The sequence below is a fragment of the Leptodactylus fuscus genome, chromosome 1 (genome assembly GCF_031893055.1).
Source record: "Leptodactylus fuscus isolate aLepFus1 chromosome 1, aLepFus1.hap2, whole genome shotgun sequence".
NCBI lineage: Eukaryota > Metazoa > Chordata > Amphibia > Anura > Leptodactylidae > Leptodactylus > Leptodactylus fuscus.
The window spans coordinates 86381214-86404668 of record NC_134265.1 but is presented as its reverse complement, the minus strand read 5'-3'; the positions used below and the strand labels follow the sequence as shown (position 1 = coordinate 86404668).

At 43.5% G+C, this 23455-nt stretch overlaps 1 protein-coding gene across 1 annotated transcript in view; it reads right to left on the bottom strand.

The window, feature by feature from the left end:
* The window catches only part of ZNRF3 (zinc and ring finger 3), a 112254-nt gene that overhangs the window by 30806 nt on the left and 57993 nt on the right, over window positions 1–23455 (bottom strand). The window contains exon 2 of the mRNA XM_075273388.1: window positions 9058–9183. Within this exon, the coding sequence (XP_075129489.1) occupies window positions 9058–9183 (126 nt within the window). The remainder of the gene's footprint in view (window positions 1–9057; window positions 9184–23455) is intronic.

The following is a 23455-nucleotide window of genomic DNA, read 5'->3' as shown; positions in this document are numbered from 1 at the left end:
CTGTACAGGAGCAGCCATTAGTGTCGTCCCCTCCCGTGGAGGTAAGATCACCACGGCTGGAACCGTTTCAGACATGGGAACTGGTACATCCCACCACTCATCGGGATCAATCTGTGCAGCAGGTGTGAAGGTTGGGGCTGTCGGATTCAACCGATGCACCTCAGTCTCCGTTGTGGGAGTCTCTGAATTACAAGGTCTGAGCATATTACGGTGAAGAGTCCGGGTAACTCCTTCACCCCTTTCAGGCTCTATCTCATACACTGGTCCGTCAGGGATGACCCTTCGTTTTACTCGATATGGCATTGCCTCCCACCGATCATCCAACTTTCCCGAGGGTCTCTTGGCCCTTACTAACACCCTGTCCCCAGGTTGGAAGGGTTCATGTTGAACCGGGGTCTTGTCTGGGTGACTGGACAGTCGGGTTTTGTCAATCACCAATCGGTGTATGGTCTGCAGTTTTCGACGGTGTAGTTCTACCCAGTCATCGGGCGAGCGAGCGCCCTCCCTCTCAGGATTTGTCAAGTTCAATTCTTCAATCTCCCGTCCGGGATGCCCAAACAGCATCAGGTATGGCGTGTAGCCGGTGGTACTATGGACCCGATTATTATAGGCCCAGAGCAACTCAGCTAAGCTCTCTGGCCACCGAGCTTTTTGATCTTTCTCCAACGTTCGCAACATCTGAAGGAGGGTGCGATTGAATCGCTCACAGGCCCCATTCCCCTCTGGGTGATAAGGAGTCGTCCAGGATCTGTGGATACCATACACCCGATACAACTCCGACATGAGCCGCCCCTGAAAACATGCCCCCTGATCTGAGTGAATACGAGTGGGGCACCCATACACTTGGATGAAGTGCTTACACACAGCCCTGGCGGCAGATTCGGCAGTCTGATCTTTCGTAGCTACTGCTACTGCAAACTTGGTAAAGTGATCGGTCATTACCAAACAGTACTGATGTCCGCTGTTGGAGTGTCCTATCAGGACATAATCAATCATCAGCACCTCCAACGGCGCAGTGGTCCTAATCGTCTGAGTGGGGGCCCTTTGTTCTGGGGGTTTAGCGAGCTCACAGGCCCTGCAGGCTTGGCACACGTCCTGCACTGTCTGCTCAAGACCAGGACAATAGACAAATCGCTGGAGCCACTTGAACGTTTTATCAGGACCAAAGTGGGCCCCTCTCACATGAGCCTCACGGGCAACTTCCCTGGCACTGGTACTTGGTATTACTAGTTGCCATCTCACCTCCAACTCAGTCTCTAAATATACTTTACGGTACAGTAACCCATTCTCACACTTCAGTCTATCCCACTGTTGCATTACTCTTGCCCCCATAGGTGGCAAGCGTTTGCGCTCCATCGGGGTAGGCCACTCCTTTGCCATCACCCACTGCTTGATCTTTCTTAGGGTCACGTCATCATTCTGAGCATATACCCAATCTCCATGGGTTTTCCCAAGCAACACTGGTCGGTCTGTCACCACCCCACTTGTCCGTGCCAGTATCACAAACAAGGGTATTCTACCCAAGTGGGGAACCTCTGAGTCTTCCAACTCTCCATCCTTATCTCGTCCGGAGTCATCCGGCGTCACTCGAGACAGGGCATCCGCATTTGCATTTTCTCTACCGGATCGGTACTTGATCTTGTACTTGTACCTGGACAACCTGGCCATCCATCGCTGCTCCAAAGCACCCAACTTTGCATTGTCTAGGTGCGCCAAGGGATTGTTGTCGGTCATAACAGTCACTTCCGCTCCTGTCAAGTATTCTGAGAATTTCTCCGTCATGGCCCACACTAGGGCCAGTAGTTCCAGCTTGAATGAACTATAGTTGTCAAAGTTCCTCTCTGTCTCCCTCAGGGACCGGCTTCCATAGGCTATGACCCTCTCACGGCCATCTTGTTCTTGGGCGAGCACCGCACCTAGGCCATGGAGACTCCCATCTGTGTATAACATGAAGGGCTTGTCAAACTGCGCATAGGCGAGTATTGGTGCACTCGTCAGGGCTTCCTTCAACTCCTCGAACGCCTGTTGTTGTTTCTCTCCCCATGGAATGGGCTGGTTCTTTGGCCCCCGGGAGGTCCCCCTCAGCAATTCGTTCAGCGGTCCTGCCTTCTTTGAAAAATTTCTTATGAAGCGCCGGTAATATCCAGCTAGGCCCAAGAATGCGCGAAGTTCCCTGAGGGTTCTTGGGACAGGCCAGCGTTGTACCGCTTCCACCTTGCTGCTTGCCGGTTGCACCCCCTCAGCAGAGACAATATGCCCCAGGTACTCAATCTGTGTCTGGAACAGCTGGCACTTCTTGGGCTTGACCTTGAGCCCATGCTCCATCAGGCGCTTCAGGACTTGTCTCAGCCTCTGAAGATGTTGTTCGAAGGACGATCCGAAGACCACAATATCGTCCAGATAGATGAGCACTGACTCAAAGTTTAGGTCACCAAGACAATACTCCATGAGTCTTTGGAACGTGCCGGGGGCATTGGACAATCCAAAGGGCATCCTTCTGAACTCATACAAGCCCATCGGCAAGATGAACGCTGTTTTCTGTCTGTCTTCTGCTGCCATTGGCACTTGCCAGTATCCGCTCGCCAGGTCTAGGGATGAGAAGTATTTCGCCTTTCCCAATGCGGATAAGGATTCCTCGATCCGCGGCAAGGAATAAGAGTCTCTCACTGTCTTTGCGTTCAGCTTCCGGTAGTCGACACAGAAGCGTAAGGTGCCGTCTTTTTTTCGGACCAGCACCACCGGGGCAGCCCACGGACTCTGACTTGGTTGTACCACGCCATTATCCAACATTTGATGTAACATCTCCTTCACTTCTTGGTACATGTTTGGTGGGATCTGTCGATACCTTTCACGGATTGGGGCCGTGTTCCCGGTCGGTATTCGGTGCTCGATAGCAGACGTACAGCCAAAGTCTTCGTCATGCCTAGAAAATGCAGCTTGGAACTCCCATAGGGTCTCTTCCACTAGCCGTACTTGGTCTGGACTCAAAGAGGGACGGTTTATTCCCATCATTTCCAGGATCTTCCTCCCATTCCACTCGGGCGTGGGTTTTTCAGGTTGATCCATCTGTACCGCCAAGGTCCAAACGTCCCCTCTCTCTTCCCTAAGAGTAAAGGGTCTTCTCCGGGCTGTCTCACCCTGGTGTAGGAAGACTCTGGCGACCTTGACTCTCCTTGGTAGGGTCACTTCATGATCCTGTAGATTCACGCACCGCACCGGCACTCGCCCGTTTCGGACTGTGGCCACCACTCGCCCAAACATCACACCAGTTATTTCTTCACACCGCTCTACCGGTTCCAGCTCGACATCCAATCCGTCCACATTCAGATTGGTCCCCACAGGCAACATCAATGTCCGTTCCTGCCGGGGAGGTATTTTTACGGGCGCACCATTCGGGGTATACACCGCCCCCAGCCGGTGGTTTTCAGGGAGTCCCTTCTGGATTCGGCAAGTCTGGACAATTTGCCGGAAAACTTGCTGTGTTGGCCTATGTGCCGTAGTCCGCTTCCAGTACTCCGGTCCTTTCTTGGTGAAAAGCACGTGGTTCAGGTCTCGCAACACATTCATGCCTAGAATCACCGGGACCTCCGGCAAGTAGGTAGACTTGACAAGGATAACTCCCTTGACTCCTAATTCTTGGCCACAGGCCCGAAGCCGCATCCAGACTACCCCATGTACAGGGATAGTTCCATTATCTGCCGCTCTCAGTCGGATAACCATTCCGGTGTTTGGTCGCATAAGGTGGCCATGATGCCGTTCAAAATAGTCTAAGGGCATTGTTGTCACTTCAGAACCCGTATCCACTAGGCAGGGGACCTTCTTTCCCTCAAAACTCACTTCCAGCACGGGGCTTTTTGCGATCAAATCATGTGGGCTTTTTGGAGCACTTGGGCCCCCTGATACCCCCGCGGTGCGCCCTCTTATCGCGGAGGTCTCCCGTTTAACGGCGGTGAGTTGCTGGGCCTGGCCCTTCTCGGTCCTGGGCAGTTCCTTGAGATATGCCCGAACTCTTGACATTGCCAACATTGAACATTGCTATAGTCCCACTCCCGAGGTGGTGGCCTTTGTCGCAGTTGGGGGTCAGGAGGAGAGCGATACCACGGCCGTGATGGAGATGGCCTTCCCTGTGGTTCCTCTGTTTGCCACATGGGGGGTCTTGCTGAGCATTGACATGGGGGCCCGTCTGAGGGAGTTGGTAACGGGTTCCCAGCAGCAGGAGTCTGTACCCTACTCTGCACCTGGCTCAATTGTTGGGTTAGCACATCTATAGTACGCTGCATTTCTCTCATCTGGGCCTCTGTCTCACCCCCTACAGCATTGGTCATCACCCTTCCAGCTCTCTGCATGGCGACCTGACCCACCTCTGGCTCCTCCATTTGAGTCCTGGCGATGGTCTCCTCCAGAATCTGGACAAAGGTCAGGGTCTTGTCCGCCAGCACGCGGTTCTGTAGTTCCCGCCTCACCGTACTCAAACATAATCCCCGAATAAAATAGTCCCTCAACAGCTCGTCATCTTCCTCAGGGGCACGCTGGGCGTGGGATTCGGCCCTCCGGACATCAGCTAACAACCCCTGTAGTTCATTAGCATACTCAGGGACGGTCTCCCCCTCCCCCTGTCTCCGATTAACAAACCGGGCAAGTAAATCAACTGACGGGGCACGGTTCCCGTAAACCTTCTCCAACCTGTTTACTATGTCTGTCACCGTACTCCTCTGGGACTCTGGCAGTAATGTGATTGTCCGTCGGGCATTCCCTTCCAGAGCATTTATCGCTACCTCCGGTTGGAGTTCGGGGGCTAGATTACACAGTTTAATCGCACTCCTCAGTCGTTCAGTCCAATCGGTCAGCAACATGTTATGTCCGTCAAATTTAGTCAGTTGGTTTAAGATGGCACCTGCTGGTAAACACCTGACTGGGGCTGTCGGTGCAAGGGTAGGTGCAACAGGCGGGAGGACAGCACCTACAGCCACCCCGCCATTAGGCACACGGTCCGCGTCCACCAAGGGCGCGTCCCCAGATGCGTTGTCCATGTCCATGGTGGCACCGTATCCTGCCGACTACGCCAAAAATGTAAGGGGGGAGGAGGAAGGGAAAGACACGGCAGCCGACTGGCTACCGGGGCTCTTGCAGGAACTTTTAGGATACAGCGGTTCCACGGACAGGCACAACCACACCAGACACGAAGTAAGAAATATAAATTTTACTCTATACCCTTTTGGGGTGAACTCCAGGCTAACAGGCCTGATGAAATCAATAATTACAAGACACTCAGCCGAGGGCTGAGACCCCTGAGTGACACTGCACCATGACCTAATATGTCAGAACTAGTGAACTATGCCTTTAACTAGCGGCTACATATATATAGCAGCTGCAATTTACCTATTAATACCAAGCTAACAAAACAATGTAAGTATGCAGAGGAAGATCACCTGCGGTGTCACACTGGGGTTAACAATATCACAGTTTACTATTTAACTTACCCACTCCCCAATATCCACATTTCAACACACTACCCCAACCCTGCAGGGAAGACTTCAGCAACCGGTTTTGTTTTATCAGAAGTTGGTGCTTAGCTGCACAAGTCTTAGTGAAACAAATAACTCCTCTTATGACATACTTCTGGTACTATAATCCAGGATATAGTGTCTCTTTTGAATAGCAGGACAACACGTGCTGTATCTCCGTTTGGATAGAACTCGCTTTAAAGCAAAATGGCCGGAACCAGTCTATGCTAGGTTTTTGGCGCCAAAAAAAAAAAAACTATTTACTGCGTGTATACACTATTCACCCTTATGAAAGGTGAATCGGAGCTCCGCTTACCCGGGTTAGCAAGGGGGCGAACAGTCAGATGGACTTTCCGAAGGAAACAGGAATTTCTTTGCCTCCAGGCAACTGGAACACGGTGTCACAAGGGCTGGTCCTTCTTGTCATCCGGTCCGCGGCGTCTGCACAGCAATCGTCTCCAACTCTCCTGACATGGGAACCAGCAACAGGTTCGGGCTTCTCCAGAGCTGGCCCTGGCCTGAAACAAGCGTTGCAGGGCAGCGGATGGCAATGGATTGTCCCTCAGATCTCTCACTGCTCACAGCCAGCTTCTTCTCCCCCACTACAGCAGTCCACTTCCTGAACTCGTCACTTCCTGGTTTTTCCTTTACCTAACACAGCGGCATCTTGTGGTCAAAAAGAATTACTACAATAGAATTTTTCATTACAGAAACATCTCCTTTTACCACTGCTATTATCACATCACACACTTGTCAGTGAGAAGTGTTCTGAGACTGTATAGCATTAGTCACCCCGTGACATTTACACATTCAGGTTTTCAGATGCAGTTTTTGAAACTAAAACCAGGTGTAGATGATAAAGGTAGAGTAAGGTATGGAGGACAGGTGCTACTACTCTGTTTTTCATTACAGGTCTGGAAGGCTTCAAGAACTGCATCCGAAAACCTGACCGTGTAGACAGGGCCTTAATGAGTCTTATCCTCCATAATCGGAGTTCACCTAATAATTAGTGGCGTTAACCATTGCTTGCCCTTTGTGGAGTCTGCAAATCCATTCATCATTCACAGAATAAACTGCTATAACTCTGCACTCGCATCAGATAACAGCTTTATTCACTATTGTTAGATCAATAATATCATTTGCTACACATTTCATCTCAATCCCATTAAAGCTTTTTAACTAAGGTTGTTAACATTTACTGAGATTTCCTAAGCTTGGAACAAGATAAAAGCAAACATAGGTTACAATGTCCAGAGTGGATGAATATGCAATAAAGATAAGTGCTCCAGAGATGGCACTGTCACATATTTTCCAGTGGAGTTCCTGTGTACGTTTCTCTCAAATTCCCGCCGTCTCAGACACACCTGAAAGAATACTTGGGGGAGGCTGTGGTTACATATATAAACACTCAATTCCTCTTTGACAAGTCTGGACACTGCTTGTCTTTCAGAATAGGCCTCTCGACCCCCCTCTCTCGCGCTCTGTTCCCACCCACTGCTGCTTACTGAACATCAAAGACTTTGATAACTCTGAGAAGGCAGGTGTCCTAGCTCCAGGGTGAAGCAAGAGTCAAAAAGAACACAGGAACGGGATTCTGAACTGTAACTGTACAGAGATACAAGTGTGGAGACCTACAGGAAGAGCACAAGATGGAAAGACCCACCATTGTGGGACAAGACTTCTCATAGGGTCAACATATTATCAATGGACGCATCCAAATGTTGAATGGAAACAAACACATAGATATCTCCATCTCTTAAAGATGTCCTCTACCGAACATAACTCTTTACCAAATATTTAAAGGGGAGGTTCCCATCCATAAAAGATCACAAGAGCATATGACAGAGCCTATGTGTGCCCCATGCAAATGGAGTAGTGGTGTGCGTGCATGGCCACAGCTCCGTTCACTTCTATGAGACTGCTAGGACAGGAATCCTTAGCAGCTGTGTGTCCATATATGTAAGCCACTGCTTCAGAGCACACAAGCAGTCAGATCTCCAACTATCATACACTTGTGGAGAGTAGATAAGAGTCTACAAGGGAGTAAACTCTTTAATAGACACATAGGTGTCCATGTGTTCTTAAAATGAATACAAAATAATTCCCTAGGGGAAAAAGTACAGTCAACTACAGTATATGACAAAGCTAAGACAATATATTGCTCTGACATATAGCAAAGCAATGAGATTCCATTGCCCATCCCAGACCACATGGCAAACTCAGTGTGAACACAGGATAAAGAGAAACTTAGAGAAGATGAACATGTAAAGGTAGAGTTATATCTACTCTACACAGAGCAAAAGAAAAAAAGGGGGGAAGGGAAGAAGACAGACAAAGACTAAACAGTATAAACTCAGGACCAACAAAAAAAAAAGAACCAAAATGAAGTCATCCAGGGTCACAGTAACTGGTGCAGAATTCAGGTTTTGCATACTTTTACTATAATAACTGCAAACAGACAGTGATTTTCTTGTCACTGCTGCTCTTTAATGTAATTGGGAATAACTAACCCAGAATGGTACAACTGGGGGCAGGCTCACTGAGTATACAATGCTATGTCACTGTCCCTCTTAAGATAAATTCACATATGACACAAACGTAAGTGACAAAGTCTGTTTCATGCATTTGAATGAATTTGTTTCAGAAAATGCCATTTTGATGAAAATGGCCAAATGGAGAAATTTCAGCATGAAATGTGCTGCTTATAATCCCAAAAATTGAACCCCCATTTTAAAGGACACATTCATGTACAACATGTAGATGACATATAAACAAAACACCTTGATAGTACGGTAACCAAATAGCAAGAAACTAGCTCAATATTTTTGTCTTGGCTAAACTCCCATAAAAACCCACAGGGAAGTAAGAGGAAAAGGAATGAACATCAGATTTAATTGATTAAAGAAGTGCGGAATCCAAAAATAAATATGTTGTTTCCAGCCAAAAGTCTCAAACCAGCGTAATTACACATGAAAAATAGTGTGGTCCTTTATCTTCACTACAAAATGATGATGTGTTCATACACACACACATATATAATACATAACATATTAGGAAGCAACACGAGGCTCAGGTCTAGGGACACTAAAAAAAACCCCACAGAACGAGTCATTCCCTAATACTAGAACATTATAGACATTGCTCCATATAAAAGTCTATAAAGGTTTATGTTACTGTACCTGCAAATACAAAGCTGCCTGCTGCTCTATTTATGTTAAATGTGACGAAAAACCTTGACAAAACCCATAATGGATGCTCCTGGGTGACCTATGAGCTAAGGAACTAAAGAGTTTTTTTAATTCCACATGTCCTAACCAACAAAGTAACGAGTGGGAAATCATAAACTTAACTCACGATAGAACACAGACATATTCCACCAAGCTGGATTAAGACATCGTACATGATATATTGTGGACACATGGATCAATTTTATGATTGTCATGCTATGAATGTACACAAGTGTGCAATCCATTTATAACTTTTTTTTTTTTTTTGTAGTTCAAAGAATTTGCTTTAAGTAAACTGTGTAACAGAGACAAACCAAGTTCTTTACCTTTCCCAAAACAGTCAGGCACGGCTTTGGATCCATTTCAGGCTGTTCAAGTTTCACCACTCCAACCCATCCATACTCATACAAATCTTCCTCATCGTTGTTATTGCAAAGTCCCAAAGGATGCATCTGTGATAAAGAATCAGGTCAAAATTAGCAGATAAAAAGATAAACAAGCAAAATATTATGATGATCTATAACATGCATATAAAATATCCGGTTCTCCAGACAGCAACAATATAAAATCCAGCAGTGAAAAAGCATATATTAACTACCGCTATAACACCAAACTATCGCAAATACATCTGGATGATAAATATACAGAAATTATGCCTGATAATTTTAAAGTGCATCTCCGACTAGAAAACCACTTTTCATAAATGAATAGTTCATGTGAATATAAAACTTTGTAATACATTTTATTAAACCTGTTTCTTTACCAGAGTGTAAACCTACTTGGTGAGTGATCAGGAGGAGAGCATAGAGTTCATATCTCTATCCAGCTCAAGCAGAGCTCTATGGAGAGGGGTGGGAGAAGGAGGCCATTTACTGAATTAATGCCTCATTCTGTGCAGAAGCAGAGTCTTATCTTAAAGATACAACAGGGTCAGAAAGGTTCCATTACTCACAGAGTAGCAGAGTTTAGTATCTACAACTATTAGTGTAGCATTTCCTCCTCCTCCTTGCTCCCCTCTCCACAGACTAACCCCTCATTCACATCTTCATTTGGTAATTCGTTCGGGGAGTCCGCATGGGGAGCCCCCCCCCTTTCACCCCGAATGGAATACCAAATGCATTGCCAAGTGGTGTGCAGTGAAAGCACGCGGACCCTATAGACTATAATGGGGTCTGTGCTCTCTGCGCAGTGCCCGCACGGAACATGCAGACAGAAAAGTACTTTGAGATCTACTTTCATGTCTGCATGATTCATGCGGGTAGCATGCGGAAGTACACGGACCCCATTATAGTCTATGGGGTCTGTGTGCTTTTACTGCACACCACTTGGCAATGCGTTTGGTATTCCGTTCGGGGGGTCCCCATGTGGACTCCCCGAATGGACTACCAAATGCAGCTGTGAACGAGGGGTAATATGTAAAAAGTGACTGTCTAAAGTTGAGAAAGTAAGATATTTCTTAAATAAGATATATTACATTTCTTCTACTCACTCATACTATTTATTTATGAAAATTTGCTTTATAATTGGGGTTATTTTTTAGTGTCAGATAGCAAAATATACTTTTCCTTCACCCATCTGCCGAAAACAACCCTGGGTGTAACTGGGCTGTTGAGACCTATAAACAATGTTCACATGTAGGAATTTAGATCTGAATTTGAGGCAGATTCTGCCTCTCATACATTTCAATGGGAGGCAGAGGCAGATTTGTTTCAGAAAGTTGGAAACCAGAAGCTTCCTGCGAATTCTGCCTGAAACTCCCATCGGAATTAATGTGAGGCAGATCTTGGAGCTTTTTTTTTTAAGTAGATGTTGGAGCATTTTTTCAAAATCAGCTTCCAAAATCTGCTTCAAAATCCTGAAGCAGAAATGTTCTGCCTGACAAATTCAGCATCAAATTCCTCTGTGTGAACCAACTCGGTGGTACACATTAGGCTGCAGTAGAATGAAGGTAAATACATATAACCCCACAGACTGATTGGTGGACAGTGGAATACTATGTATATGGGAGGACTAACTACTATATATATATATATATATATATATATATATATATATATATATATATGTTCCAAGCCTCCAAGTCTAAGAAGCAAAGACCCCTACATACGCAGCAAGGATTTATTATTAGTATTGTTAATAATTAGTTGTTATTATTATTATCATCATCATCATGAAACATTTGATAAAAAGAGATTTTCTTCTGCAGCGATATTTGGAGGTTTGGGGGGGGGGGTGAACAAGATCAAAAAATAAAAGGGAAAAAAAGTGGGGGAAGGAGGGGGCTATCTTAAAGGGGCCTTAAAAGTTTCTTTGAAATGTTTGAGCTTTTAATCCGATTAGCTTGATAAAGACAAAACAAAGAAGGGAAAAGGGAGTTTTGTGTATGGGGACGTTGGCAGGGAGAGTGCACAGGGTGACGAGCAGAAACCGAGGCAAATTATTGTCCTCAAATCTTTCTCATGGGTCACAAATTTGTATGACAAGTTCTACTTTCATTTCAAATCTCCTTTATCCCCCATTTATCAGCACAGACAGCCCTGCTATTGATCCAAACATTCTCACCGTATCAGCACCCCAATAAAAATCATACATAAATGTCATAAACGCATAGATATTTCAAACAGCACCTAATACTAATCAGTATAAATGGAGGACAACCCCATGCAATGTCCTACACATTCATTCATTTAGAACATGTATCATCATGCTGCAAATGTTAATTGTATATATTATTATTATTATTATTATTATTATTATTATTATTGATAATACAAATCCTAAGCTCTATTTGTGCCTTGAGAAAACCACAATAAAAAAATATATAATCATTATTTAATTAAACATGTAAAATACATGAACCATTACATAAAAGGGGGAATTTCCAGGAATCTGGATTTTATGGCCTGTCCTTAGAATAGGCCATATATACCTTATTGGTGGGGGCTTGCCTGGCATGTATATGGGGCTACTTACAGCACTGGTACTATACACAACACAAGGTGGGAAGCAATTGACTTTGTCACTGCAGCTCAGTTCCCAATGACTTCAGTGTGATAAAGATAGACCAGAAAATCCATATTCCAGGACAACTCCTTTAAAGCAGAAGGTGAAAAAATATTGTGGATTCTAGTAAATAATTAAACCACTCCAAGAATCTACTTGTATTTGTTAAGAAACAGCAATGAGAATTTTCATAAACATTAATGTCATAAACTTGCATCCATGATACTATCAGGACCATGAACTGTGACAAACCATTATTTGTTCACATATAGTCATGACGATTGGAGATCAACTATACAGTCAGTTGCTCTTGGGAGTACTGGATACCTGGCTTCTGGAATCAATCCAGCCTAGCTATAGAGTGATTTGGAATGGGAAAAAGTGCTATACACATTAGGCAAATTCTGCCTGGAAGTTACGTGGCACCAAACTGTCCTCTAAAAAGTGAGAGATGAATTACACAGGGATAACATTTGCATGTTAACCCCTTCCCGACATTCGCCGTAATAGTACGGCGCTGCTGGGAAGGGCTTCCCGCAAACCGCCGTACTATTACTGCGGATGCATGGTGCGCACACAGAAACTGTGTGCGCACCATGCACAGCGGGTGTCAGCCGTAATATACGGCTGACAATGCCCCGTAACACCCGCGGTCGGAACCGGGTCCGATCGCGGGTGTTAACCCCTGAGATGCCGGCGATCAACATGACCACCGGCACCTCCGGGGTTACAGTGTAATATGGTGCCGATCGGCACCCCCCGCGCCGGTTTCGTAGGGGGCAGCCCGGGGTCTGATCAGTGACCCCGGGTCTGCCCCTTCACTTACCCCGTCCTCGCGCCTGGCTGATCCTGCCGTAAATGACGCTGTCAGCCTATGCGTCTACACAGGCTGACAGCTTCCTATACAATGCAATACACGTGTAACACGTGTATTGCAGCGTATCTCTATTGAAGCAGTGATCAGCCGATCACTGCTTCAATCCCCCATGGGGACAGAAAAAAAAAGTTTGAAAAAAGTAAAAATAAAAAGTTTAAATAAGTTTAAAATAAAATAGAAATAAATAAAGACCCAAAAATCCCTTTTCCCCCCATATAAAATGTTTTATTATGTAAAATAAAGAAAAATATAAAAAAACATTACATATTTGGTATCACCGCATCCGTAATAACCTGAACAATAAAATTAAAACATTATTTAACCCGAACGGGGAACGTCTTAAAAAAAAAACGTAGAAAACCGCACAAAATAATGATTATTCACCACCTTTCCCTTACAAAATGTTCAATAAAAAGTAATCAAATGGTCAGATGAAAACCAAAATGGTACCAATAAAAAGAAGAGGTCTTCCCGCTAAAAATAAGCCCTCAACCAGCTCTGTCTAGCGAAAAATAAAAACGTTATGCCTTTCAGAAGATGGTGATGCAAAAACAATAGATTTTTTTCCCTGAATTGAATTCTATTCTGCACAAATAGCAACGCATTAAAAAAATCATATAAATGAGGTATCGCCGTAACCGTACCGACCCGCAGAATAAAGGTAACATGTTACTTATGCTGTACGCTGCACGGGAAAAAAAAAAATGCTAAAAAGCAATGCCAGAATTGATGTTTCCTTTTACATCCCACCCAGAAAGAGTTAATAAAATGTAGTCAATAAGTTACAGGCCCCAAAATGGTGGCATTGAAAAGTACATCTAATACCGCAAACACCAAGCCCTCATATGGGCACATTGCCAGAAGATAAAAATAAAAATCTACCTTGTACAATGTGAAGACAAAAACCCCAAAAGTCGCCAAATCATTAGGACATAAGTCGCTGCGACTAGAAGGAAATGTATAAGCTGTGCGAGCGTTTTCAGGGGCTCCCCCCATATTTAGAGCTTATGAGAGAGAAGACACCAGCGCTGATCCCCCAGAATGCCCCTCTTCCCCGTCCGTGTCATAGGAGCTAGTGGGAAAATAAAATATGATTTGGTGTGCCCAATTTACTCCGCACAGCTTACACATTCACTTCGGGGTTACTAATGCTCACTACATCACTTGATAAATTCTTTGAGGGGTGTGGTTTTCAAAATGGGGTCACTTTCTAGAGGTTTCCACTGTTTTGACTCCTCAAGGGCTTTGTAAATGCGACATGGTTCCTGAAACTGATCACAGCCAGATCTGCCCTCTAAAAGCTCTTTGGCGCGCCTTCCCTCCTGCGTCTCGCTGTGCGTCCATATATTAGTTTACACCCACAAGTGGGGTACTATGGTAGTTGGGAGAACTTGCCTAACAAATTGTGGGATGCGTTTTCTCCTTTAACCCCTTGTGAATGTGCAAATTCTAGGGCTAAACGAAAATATTAGTAAAATAAATTCAAATTTGAAAATTTCACCTCCATTTTGTATTAATTCCTGTTAAGCACTTATAGGGTTAAATTACTAGGTATATGTTGTTTTGGCTTATTTAAGGGGTGCAGTTTTGAAAATGGGGTGATTTATGGGGGGCTTTAATACAAGGCTCTTTCAAAACGCCTTCATAACTGGATTAGGCCCTTTAAAAAATGGGTTTTGGAAATTTCTTGAAAATTTTGAATATTGTTGTTTCACTTGTAAATCTTATAATGTCCGTAAAAATTAAAAGGGTGACTAAAGTTTGATGCCGACATAAAGCAGAGATCTGGGACATGAGATTTATGATATAATTTTGGCGGTCTGACTATCTGTATGTAATGCACATCATTTCAAACTTTATAAAATGCATATTTTTCAAAATTTCCACCAAATTTCCAATTTTTTCATAATTAAACACAAAACATATCAACCAAAATTTACCACTAACATGAAGTACAATGTGTTACGAAAAAACAATCTTAAAATCACTTTGGTAAGTTAAAGCGTTCCAAAGTTATTGCCACATAAAGTGACACATGTCAGTTTTGAAAAATCGAGCTTGGTCAGGAAGTAAAAAAGTGCCATCGGCGGGAAGGGGTTAAAGAGGAAATTTCACCATCTGAGCAAATCAAGTTCATAGCATCTGTTATCAGTCGCCGCTCCATTGGTTCCAGCGCAGGTGAACCTTTTCTCTCTACCCCCACCATTCCCAAGCAATCAATGCTGTTATGTTTGACGCCTGATGGGCTGTTTAAGCTCTGTAATGTCAGAAGGGCAGTGTCAGGCAGAGATGTGATTCAATAACAGGCAGCCAGTGTCAGAGCTCAGAATCACACCCCTTACCAGCTCCTGCCTGACCCTCCTCCTGAGACCAAGGATCATATCAGCACCAAAACTAACAGCATTGATTGCTCAGGAATGCCAGGTGCTGTAAGCATATGGCAAAGGGTTACATAGCTGAGCTCCGTGATAAATAGGTACATGTGATTTGGAACAGGTTTTCTTAGTAAAAATCAAAAGTAAATCCTAACAGGACTCCTAGGAGAGACTGTGACAGTCCTGATTTCCCCACCCACACATAGTTAATGATAGCTGTATCAGTCGGTGTACACAGAATGTTATCAATCACTGTGTGTTGGCAGAGGAAGCAAGACTCTCATGGTCTCTCTTAGGAGTCCTGTCTAATCTTAGAAAACTGCAGGTAATAAGTTATTTGCCATTGATTTCATAGTACTAACTTATTAAGGTGGTCTCATCTACATTCTGCAATACGACAATGCCCCCAATAACATGCACCACCACTGATCAGTAATCATTCTATGAGATAATGTTGCTGGTAGATCAGTAATATCACGGATTCATTTCACTGCATACAAAAGGATGTTATTTTAAGACAAGTAGAAGGTGGAGCTCACATCCAGTCAATGGAAAGTTTCCGAAAGACATTTCACACAAGTATTAAAGTTCATATCGCTAGGTTTAGAGGGTAAATATTTTGTCCAGTTTCTTTTCATCTAAATATCACACTCCTACAGAACAGCTCCGGTCATCTTTTCACACCCAACAAAGACAGAGTCAACAAACAGAAAATGACACTTACAGGAAATCATTTTAAATTACATTTGCAGACATTCCTTAAGCGTCTAGGTAAATAATCGACTAGAGGAGTTCCCAGCGGGGAAATAAGCAGAATATAAACTACACGGTAAAACCGATAAAAATAGTATATAAAAGAGGCTGAGCAACAATGCTGAATTTATACAGTGTAATTCAGAAACTACAAGTAATGGTCATATACTGTAGTTCACTATGACAATATATGATGGAGGATGATGTATTCATTCATCTACAACAGAAAAATGTTCCAACCCAACAAAATGGCCATGAGTTTATACGTAAAATATATATCACAGACGTCACTTCTAACAAAGTCATCTAAAACTGCAGTCAATGGTCTGTTAATGTATGGGTTAATAGTGAGAAACCTGACTGGTCGTGCCACCTTATCAATCTGTGCTGGCACTGCCAACACTGGGCCTTTATGTTGTATCCAAAGCACCCAAGGACAGGTACAATAATTGCCATTGTCTTGTTGTGCTTGGAACTGAGCAACACTAAAAAGAAGCATATTTGTGTTCTACCCAACAAAGTTCGCTCTTTATTTTGTCCGCTGCCAGCACTTGTCTTTCAGCATAGGACAAAACATTTCCTATTTGTCACAATGGGCAGAGTTTGCCCTATTGTTTGAGATTAAACCTGTTATGGTACAAGGATTATAGGGAATTTTAATTACAAACCTGTGCAGTTTCCTAAATCAAATTACAGGTGCACTAGAAATGGCATGCGGATCCACATAGTATAATAAATCTGCCACACAACAGATCCGCTACTGTCAAAGAGGGGTTTTTTTCAGGTCAGAATTAATTAAGGTTTGTGAGAATCCACCCATCTATTATAAGAGAGATCAGCAGTTGGCCAAAAATGGCCAAAATTCTTTTTAACCATTTAAAAGCAAAACAGCCTGGATTTTGGCGTTTATGGTTTGATTGCCTTGACTATGTGGGCTGTGGCTGGATAAGTAGGACTCTTGCAGGCTCTCATAGGAGTCCGGTCAGGATTTACTTTGCTTTTAGAGATTATATATATATATATATATATATATATATATATATATATATATATATATATACATATCACAAAACCCAGCTTCTCTCCCACTGCTTATATATAGGGCAGCAGAAATTAACCAATTTTATTTTTTTATTTTTTTTAATAAACCTAATTCTACGACTTATACTTTAGATGCATTAAGAGAAAGTCACGTTGGAGGTCTACGATCTCCATTATATCAACAGAACCATAGCTTGAAGAAGCTTGGATTAAGGAGTGGTTGGACATGCAGTTGTCAGCGTTACTGTTTTGCATGGCATCAAACCAAAACAAAAGAAATGAATGGAATGAGGTGCTGCCAGCTGCAGCTAACAAGTGTCACTGCGGGCACCGAGTGCAAGGCGGACTGTAAGGGATGATGTGAGACATGATGGTGGTAATGACAGTACATGATAATACTTTCCTCAAACACACATAAACCTACATGCAACACCATATAGGGGAATTTCTTAAGCAGCCATACAACAGTTGGAAACTGCAGCGTTCCATTTCCACCAATGAATTAGTGAAGACTATAACTCACATACCCCCACCGGGTAGGATGCATCTGGTATCACAGGCATCAACTGAAGCTCCTGTGCAAAATCTCATAAAGACCAACCCCCACATATATCTTATAGCACCAAAGTACAGGTGCTATGGAATCTGCAGCAGCAACTACATCTACACCACTGTATAGCATTATTTACTTACTGAAAAAACCTAGATGGATAAGTAGCTTCGGCCCACCATGTACCTCTATAGGTGTCTACATCATGAAAAATCAAGCAATAACACAACTTTTTGCTTGTGGCATGAGAGTGCAAGTAAAAACTGTATGTTCTGAACATCTCCGCTGGCTTCATTCTAGATATACACGAATCAGTACACCACAGAGAAAACAGCTCTGTTCTATACATGAGGGCTAACTATTCTAGGTCACCAAAGCCAGCTTCACACAGGCAGAGTTTGTTGGAGACACATGGACTGGATGTAGGTCGTCCTTGCCAGGATCTGGACTCCCAGCATTATTGTTGGGAGTCTTAATCCCGATTTAGGGTTTGGTCCAAGAAAAACATCCAAAATCTGATCCATATCTCCCACATCAAATCATCCGTATGAAGCTGGCTTCAGAACAGACACCTGCAAACACATTCCATATTGCTGGAACCCAAAGACTCATATTCAGATGTTTGTGTTTATTTAAAAAATGTTATCATCTTAGGAACAAATACAACTTGTGTAATAAGTAAAAAATCCGTTAACATGATCCTTGGTCCTATACGGCAAGGAGAGAACACCATACCAAAATGTTCATACATACAAAGAAATCTAGACCACTAAAACACAAGCAGTACAGTCTCCAGGGAGGAAATCATTTTCATCTCCACGAAACAAAAGATTACTTATTCAATGAGTGACTTGTAATTTACTGGTTTTAAAAAGCTCAAGTCCAACAACCAAGGAAGAAAGAAATAATATGACAAGATGACCTGGCACTAAAGCCAAACTTTGATCACTGTAAAACAAATGTCAGCAGATAAATGATGTCATGGCGTACTAATTCAGTATTAAAGGGGTGTACCAGGACTGGATAAAGTTTGTTAAGGAGAACACAGTACAACCTGTCATGCTGTATTAGATTATTATGCCAAATTAGTGGAGGAGAAAAAGAAATCTCTGGGATCACGGCTCGGTTTACAGCACATCCATGGTAGAGGAAACTATAGAGATCAGCTGATTTACTACTTGGTAGAAAGACACAGCTATATACCTAAAGACCCATCATCCTGCAGACACTTCAAGAAGGGGCCAGAATGTTACCATTCATACTAAAAGGTTGCCGCCACCTGTCTTTGTGATCTGTTGTCTACTTCTGTATATGGAAGTTTTAAGGTGGTCATAAACATTATAATAATGTTGGTCAAACCTGTCCACGCGAGTGTCCAGACTTTCCTCTAATGTCAGATGTTGGGCGATAGGGAGGATGGCTGAAGGGATCACATTGTACTTTTTTTTTTTTTTTGCTTTTTTTTTTTTTTTTTTTTTAAAGAGGACCTTTCATGGTTTGGGGCACAGGCAGTTCTATATACTGCTGGAAAGCCGACAGTGCGCTGAATTCAGTGCGCTGAATTCAGTGCACTGTAGGCTTTCCCAATCTGTGCCCCGGGTAAAGAGCTATCGGTGCCAGTACTGTAGCTCTTTACAGTCAGAAGGGCATTTCTGACAGTCTGTCAGGAACATCCTTCTCCTCAGCAGCACCTATTGCGCTGTACAGTGTGAGCGGGGAGGAACGCCCCCTGCCTCTGCTCACAGTGCTCATCCATAGACGAGTATTATCAGGAGGGGAGGGGGGCGTTCCTATCCGCTCACACAGAGCAGCGCTATTTGGCACTGCTGTGGAGAAGGACGTTCCTGACAGACTGTCAGGAATGCCCTTCTGACTGTAAAGAGCTACGGTACCGGGACCGATAGCTCTTTACCCGGGGCACAGATCGGGAAAGCCGACAGCAGTGGCTTTCCAGCAGTATATAGAACTGCCTGTGCCCAAACCCAAGTATGGTTTTTGTACAATGGAAGGAAAGCCACACGAACACAGGGAGAACATACAAACTCCTTGCAGAGGTCGTTCCTGGTGGGATTCGAACCCAGGACTCCAGCGCTGCAAGGCTGCAGTGCTAACCACTGAGCCACCGTGTTGCCTCATTGGCTGTAGAACTTTAACATGCCAATCTTTTCTTCCTGTCTGATAGTAGCATACTTCCCACTCTATGTACTAAGCATGCATGTGTATGTGGAGGCGGTCGGGAGGCATAGTTGTTGGCCTAACAAGCCAGATTCATGGATGTAGCTGTAAAGGTTGCAGTGGTAGCATTTTCTACTTGGCCCCAACTCCCTATCAATTTTATCTGACAAGTTGAATCATTTATTTGATTTCCCTTTCATAAGCATTCAGTACATAAACTCAACTTTCTTCATACTACTACCAAATGTGTTTTCAATGAGTTATTTGCTTACTGCAGAAAATATAGTTTACAGACACCTGATCATGGCTGGTATTTGAGAACCAGCAGGGCAGCCCAAAGCTCTTTAAGCCTTAAGAAAATTCATATTGTAGTCTTTAAGCCAAACCATAGATAACAATAGGAAGTAAACAAAAAATATGAAAAAAAAAAAATGATAAGAAGAAGAGGAAGATACGTTCTTTCCAATGAACATCCTAAATCTTGGCTAAGGCTGGATACAAACCAGCACTCCGTTTGGAATCCACTTCAAAAATGCAGAGAGAAACCTGGCAGACCCCATTATGGCCTAAGGGCTCCATGGGTCCATTTTTTAGTGGATCAGATTTCAGTTTTTTGAGTCCTCAAATGGACCCAAAAACGGAAACCCAAATGTTAGTGTGAACCTAGCATAAGTTAGCAGAGATGGATCAAGTCAGGACAAAAACACTAAAGGAATATTTTAAGTACAGGCACAGGCCCTGCTCCTTTCACATTGATATGATTTGCAAATATATATATAATGATACAGTATATAGACCCAGTATAAGCCATGATCCATTTTGGATGTATTTATAAGCTGCATAGAAATCCCCCAAATAAACATTTATAAGGTGTCAGAGGAAATAGATAAGTGGCGATGGAACAAATCTCAACAGTATAGAGCACTTTCCATACATAAAGTCGGGCCTGTTATCGCAGCTATTTAAGGCCCCCTTTATAAGTAGTGGTGCTGTAATGAAATAGTTAAGCCACCAGCTGCTTGTTGTACACCAAAGAGAGACCCATTAAATTGCTCTGAACTTTGCCAAGTCACAGTTGGGAAAACTAGAGTCTCATATTCCAGTCTGATCTTTGTCTTCTATATTCTACATCACTCTCATAACAATCTTCCAAGTGAATTTTTTGTAATGTTTTAGACCAATAGTGACCTCAAACCCTTTGCAAATGAAAAGATTAAGGAGAAAACACTTGAAGGAAAATAAAACAAAAAAAACCCAAAACAAACCCCAAAGCAGAAAACTCAGTAAGGGCTAACCAAAGTCATAAAGGATGAGAAATATCACCCAGGGCAAGTGACATGGCCGCTCTGCTCCATCACCTCACTCAGGGGTGGCCAAACCCTCGAAATCAGTTAGGCAATATGTTTGACACATAAATGCCGTAACTCCCTTAGCATGTATCTAGTCACAGTTTACGACTTCATCCAAGTGACAAAGTAACTTATAACAAGCAATTCAAGGATTAGCGCAAACTGCACACGACGAATATCTTCTCGACAAGCTTTACAAGACCAAAGAAAATGTTCATAAATGTGTCACATTAAATGCAATTTTCCGATATCCTTAAGGCCAACGAGAACAGTGCTTTAACCCGAACTTATAAGATATGGAGCCTCTAACAAAGCAGGATATGAAGAGGAGGGGGGAGGTCTGCACAGTACTGGTGACACTTTTCTAAAATAACTTCAAAAGCTGCAAAGAAAGGTATTCCAGCAGGTTATAGTTACAAACACAACTTGCCGCATCTCAATCCTACAACGAGTAACAGGATCCACCTAGACAGGAACAGTCTCAAAGAGTGCGAGAAATCACTTCCTGCCTTTTGTCCTAATTAGAAAAGCAGTGAGCCATGAATGTGAGCAGGGTGTCCCCGGGGAGATGGCCTGGAAGACAAATCATAGGAATCCTGAAGCTGCAGCAGCCCTGATGGAACTCCATAATACACAGGACTGCTTACCATCACATGTGCTCCGAGACAATAGCAGCCCATCTTCCTTGGACTCAGATCCACATCTGGACCATACCTGGACCTTCATCTCCTACCCTTGATCCAAGACATATACCTTGGTTGAACCATGACTCCCATTCCACAGTACGGCTACTTTTCTAACCATATTGAATATTTATTGGTCGCTTAAATGGGCCAATTCTTGCTTAATCCTCACATCTTGCAATTATGCAATGAAGCAAACTAATAAGTTCACAGAAATGGTAATTTGGAGCACATGGTTATACTCAATGGGCTTCATGAAAAAAAAAGAAAAAAGAAAAAAGTGGTTTTGTTGCTCACAGCAACCCGAGACTGCAGGCCTAGATTTCTTCTACTGACTGTTGCGGCAGCTTCAATATCAAAAGTTGTCTATTAATATTATTTTGACCCATTTTAACCTATGGAAATTAGCCTCTTGCAACTTTTGTGGGCAAACCTAATAAATAAGACTGACAGCTCCTTCCTAAGGAAAGAAGGGGTTTGCAACTCTTGTAAGGACCAGCACTGCAATGCACGCTAAGATGATATGTTTATACCTATAACCCTCCTTCAGCTCAATAGGGCCATTATAGTTAATGGTTTATATTACACACTTTTAACTTGTCACTAAGCTCTACCATGTATGCCAACAACCCCGTGTGCATGTATGCACCATTGAACTTCAATACCTGAGTGTAAGGCCTTCTGCACATGACGGTGCACATTTTAAAGGGGTTGTCCCATCACAATGATCCTATCTATACTGCTTGTTAATGTGAATATAAGACTTTTCCTAAATACACTGCTTCAGCAAAACTGCTTTGTTTGTCCACTATATTGCTTTATTAATTTCTCTGTTGACACATCCCTTGACTTATCTGGTCATAAGTCAAGTGATGTATCTGCTGCTCTGAGGGGGGAGGAAGGAGGGGCTAAGTGCACTGGAGCGAGCCTGGAGGGGGGGGGGGGGTAGTTTACACTTGGGGGGGGGGGGGGCGCCAATACAGACCCGGCATCCGCTGTAACGGAGGGGAGGGGGGGTGGAGGAGTGGAATAGCAGCATCGCTCCTGCCGCTGCTGGCTTCATGCAGGGCAGGAGCGTAGCAATGTTGCAGGCACCTGTGCCAGCGTCTACACTCCCCTGCATCCGCCTCTCTATTACAGCGGATGCCGGGTCTGTATTGCATTGTGAAGGCTGTACGTCCGATGCCTAGCTGCATCAGGAGCGCACACGCACGGCCAGCGGCATAGAAGCGACGACTTCTCATCGCTGGCTTTGCATATGCAACCCCACCCACCAATGACGCAACAAAGCCGGAAGAAAGAAGAATTTACAGCAGCGAAGACTGACGAGTATGCGACGTGGGAATACCCCTTTAATATCTGTGCAAAACAGCATGCCGGCCTGTTCAAGCCCACAGAAGGGACTTATTCACATTACAGTGAATAATAACTATCTCAGTTCATAAAACCCATGAATGTCTATACATTCTATATGTCAGTTCTGATGCACAAAGAGCATGTCAGTTTTTCAGACAGCCATGCAAAACGGTCCATCAAAAAACAGACATGTGCATTGGTCCATTCACTGCCATTGTTATTAAAACCACTTTAATTGGCACTGCAAACTGCAGATATATATGTCATAGTTATAAGAAGCCATCATGCAGGTCTGGGCTGGATGGAGAAGTCAGGGAGAAATGAATGGCCATAATCCATGAAAGCATCATCTTTAAGTAACTAGATTAAAGTGTTATTTAGGCCTCCTGACTGCACCTGTCCAGTACTACAGTTTCCACTTTGGTGTCCAGTGGTAAGAATTAGTTATGTTATGGTGTGTTATTTATATTTAAAGAAGACCTTTCACCACCCCTACCAATTCAAGTTATTAGCATTTGTAAATAGGTACCGCCCCACTCATTCCAGCGCACTTGACATTTTT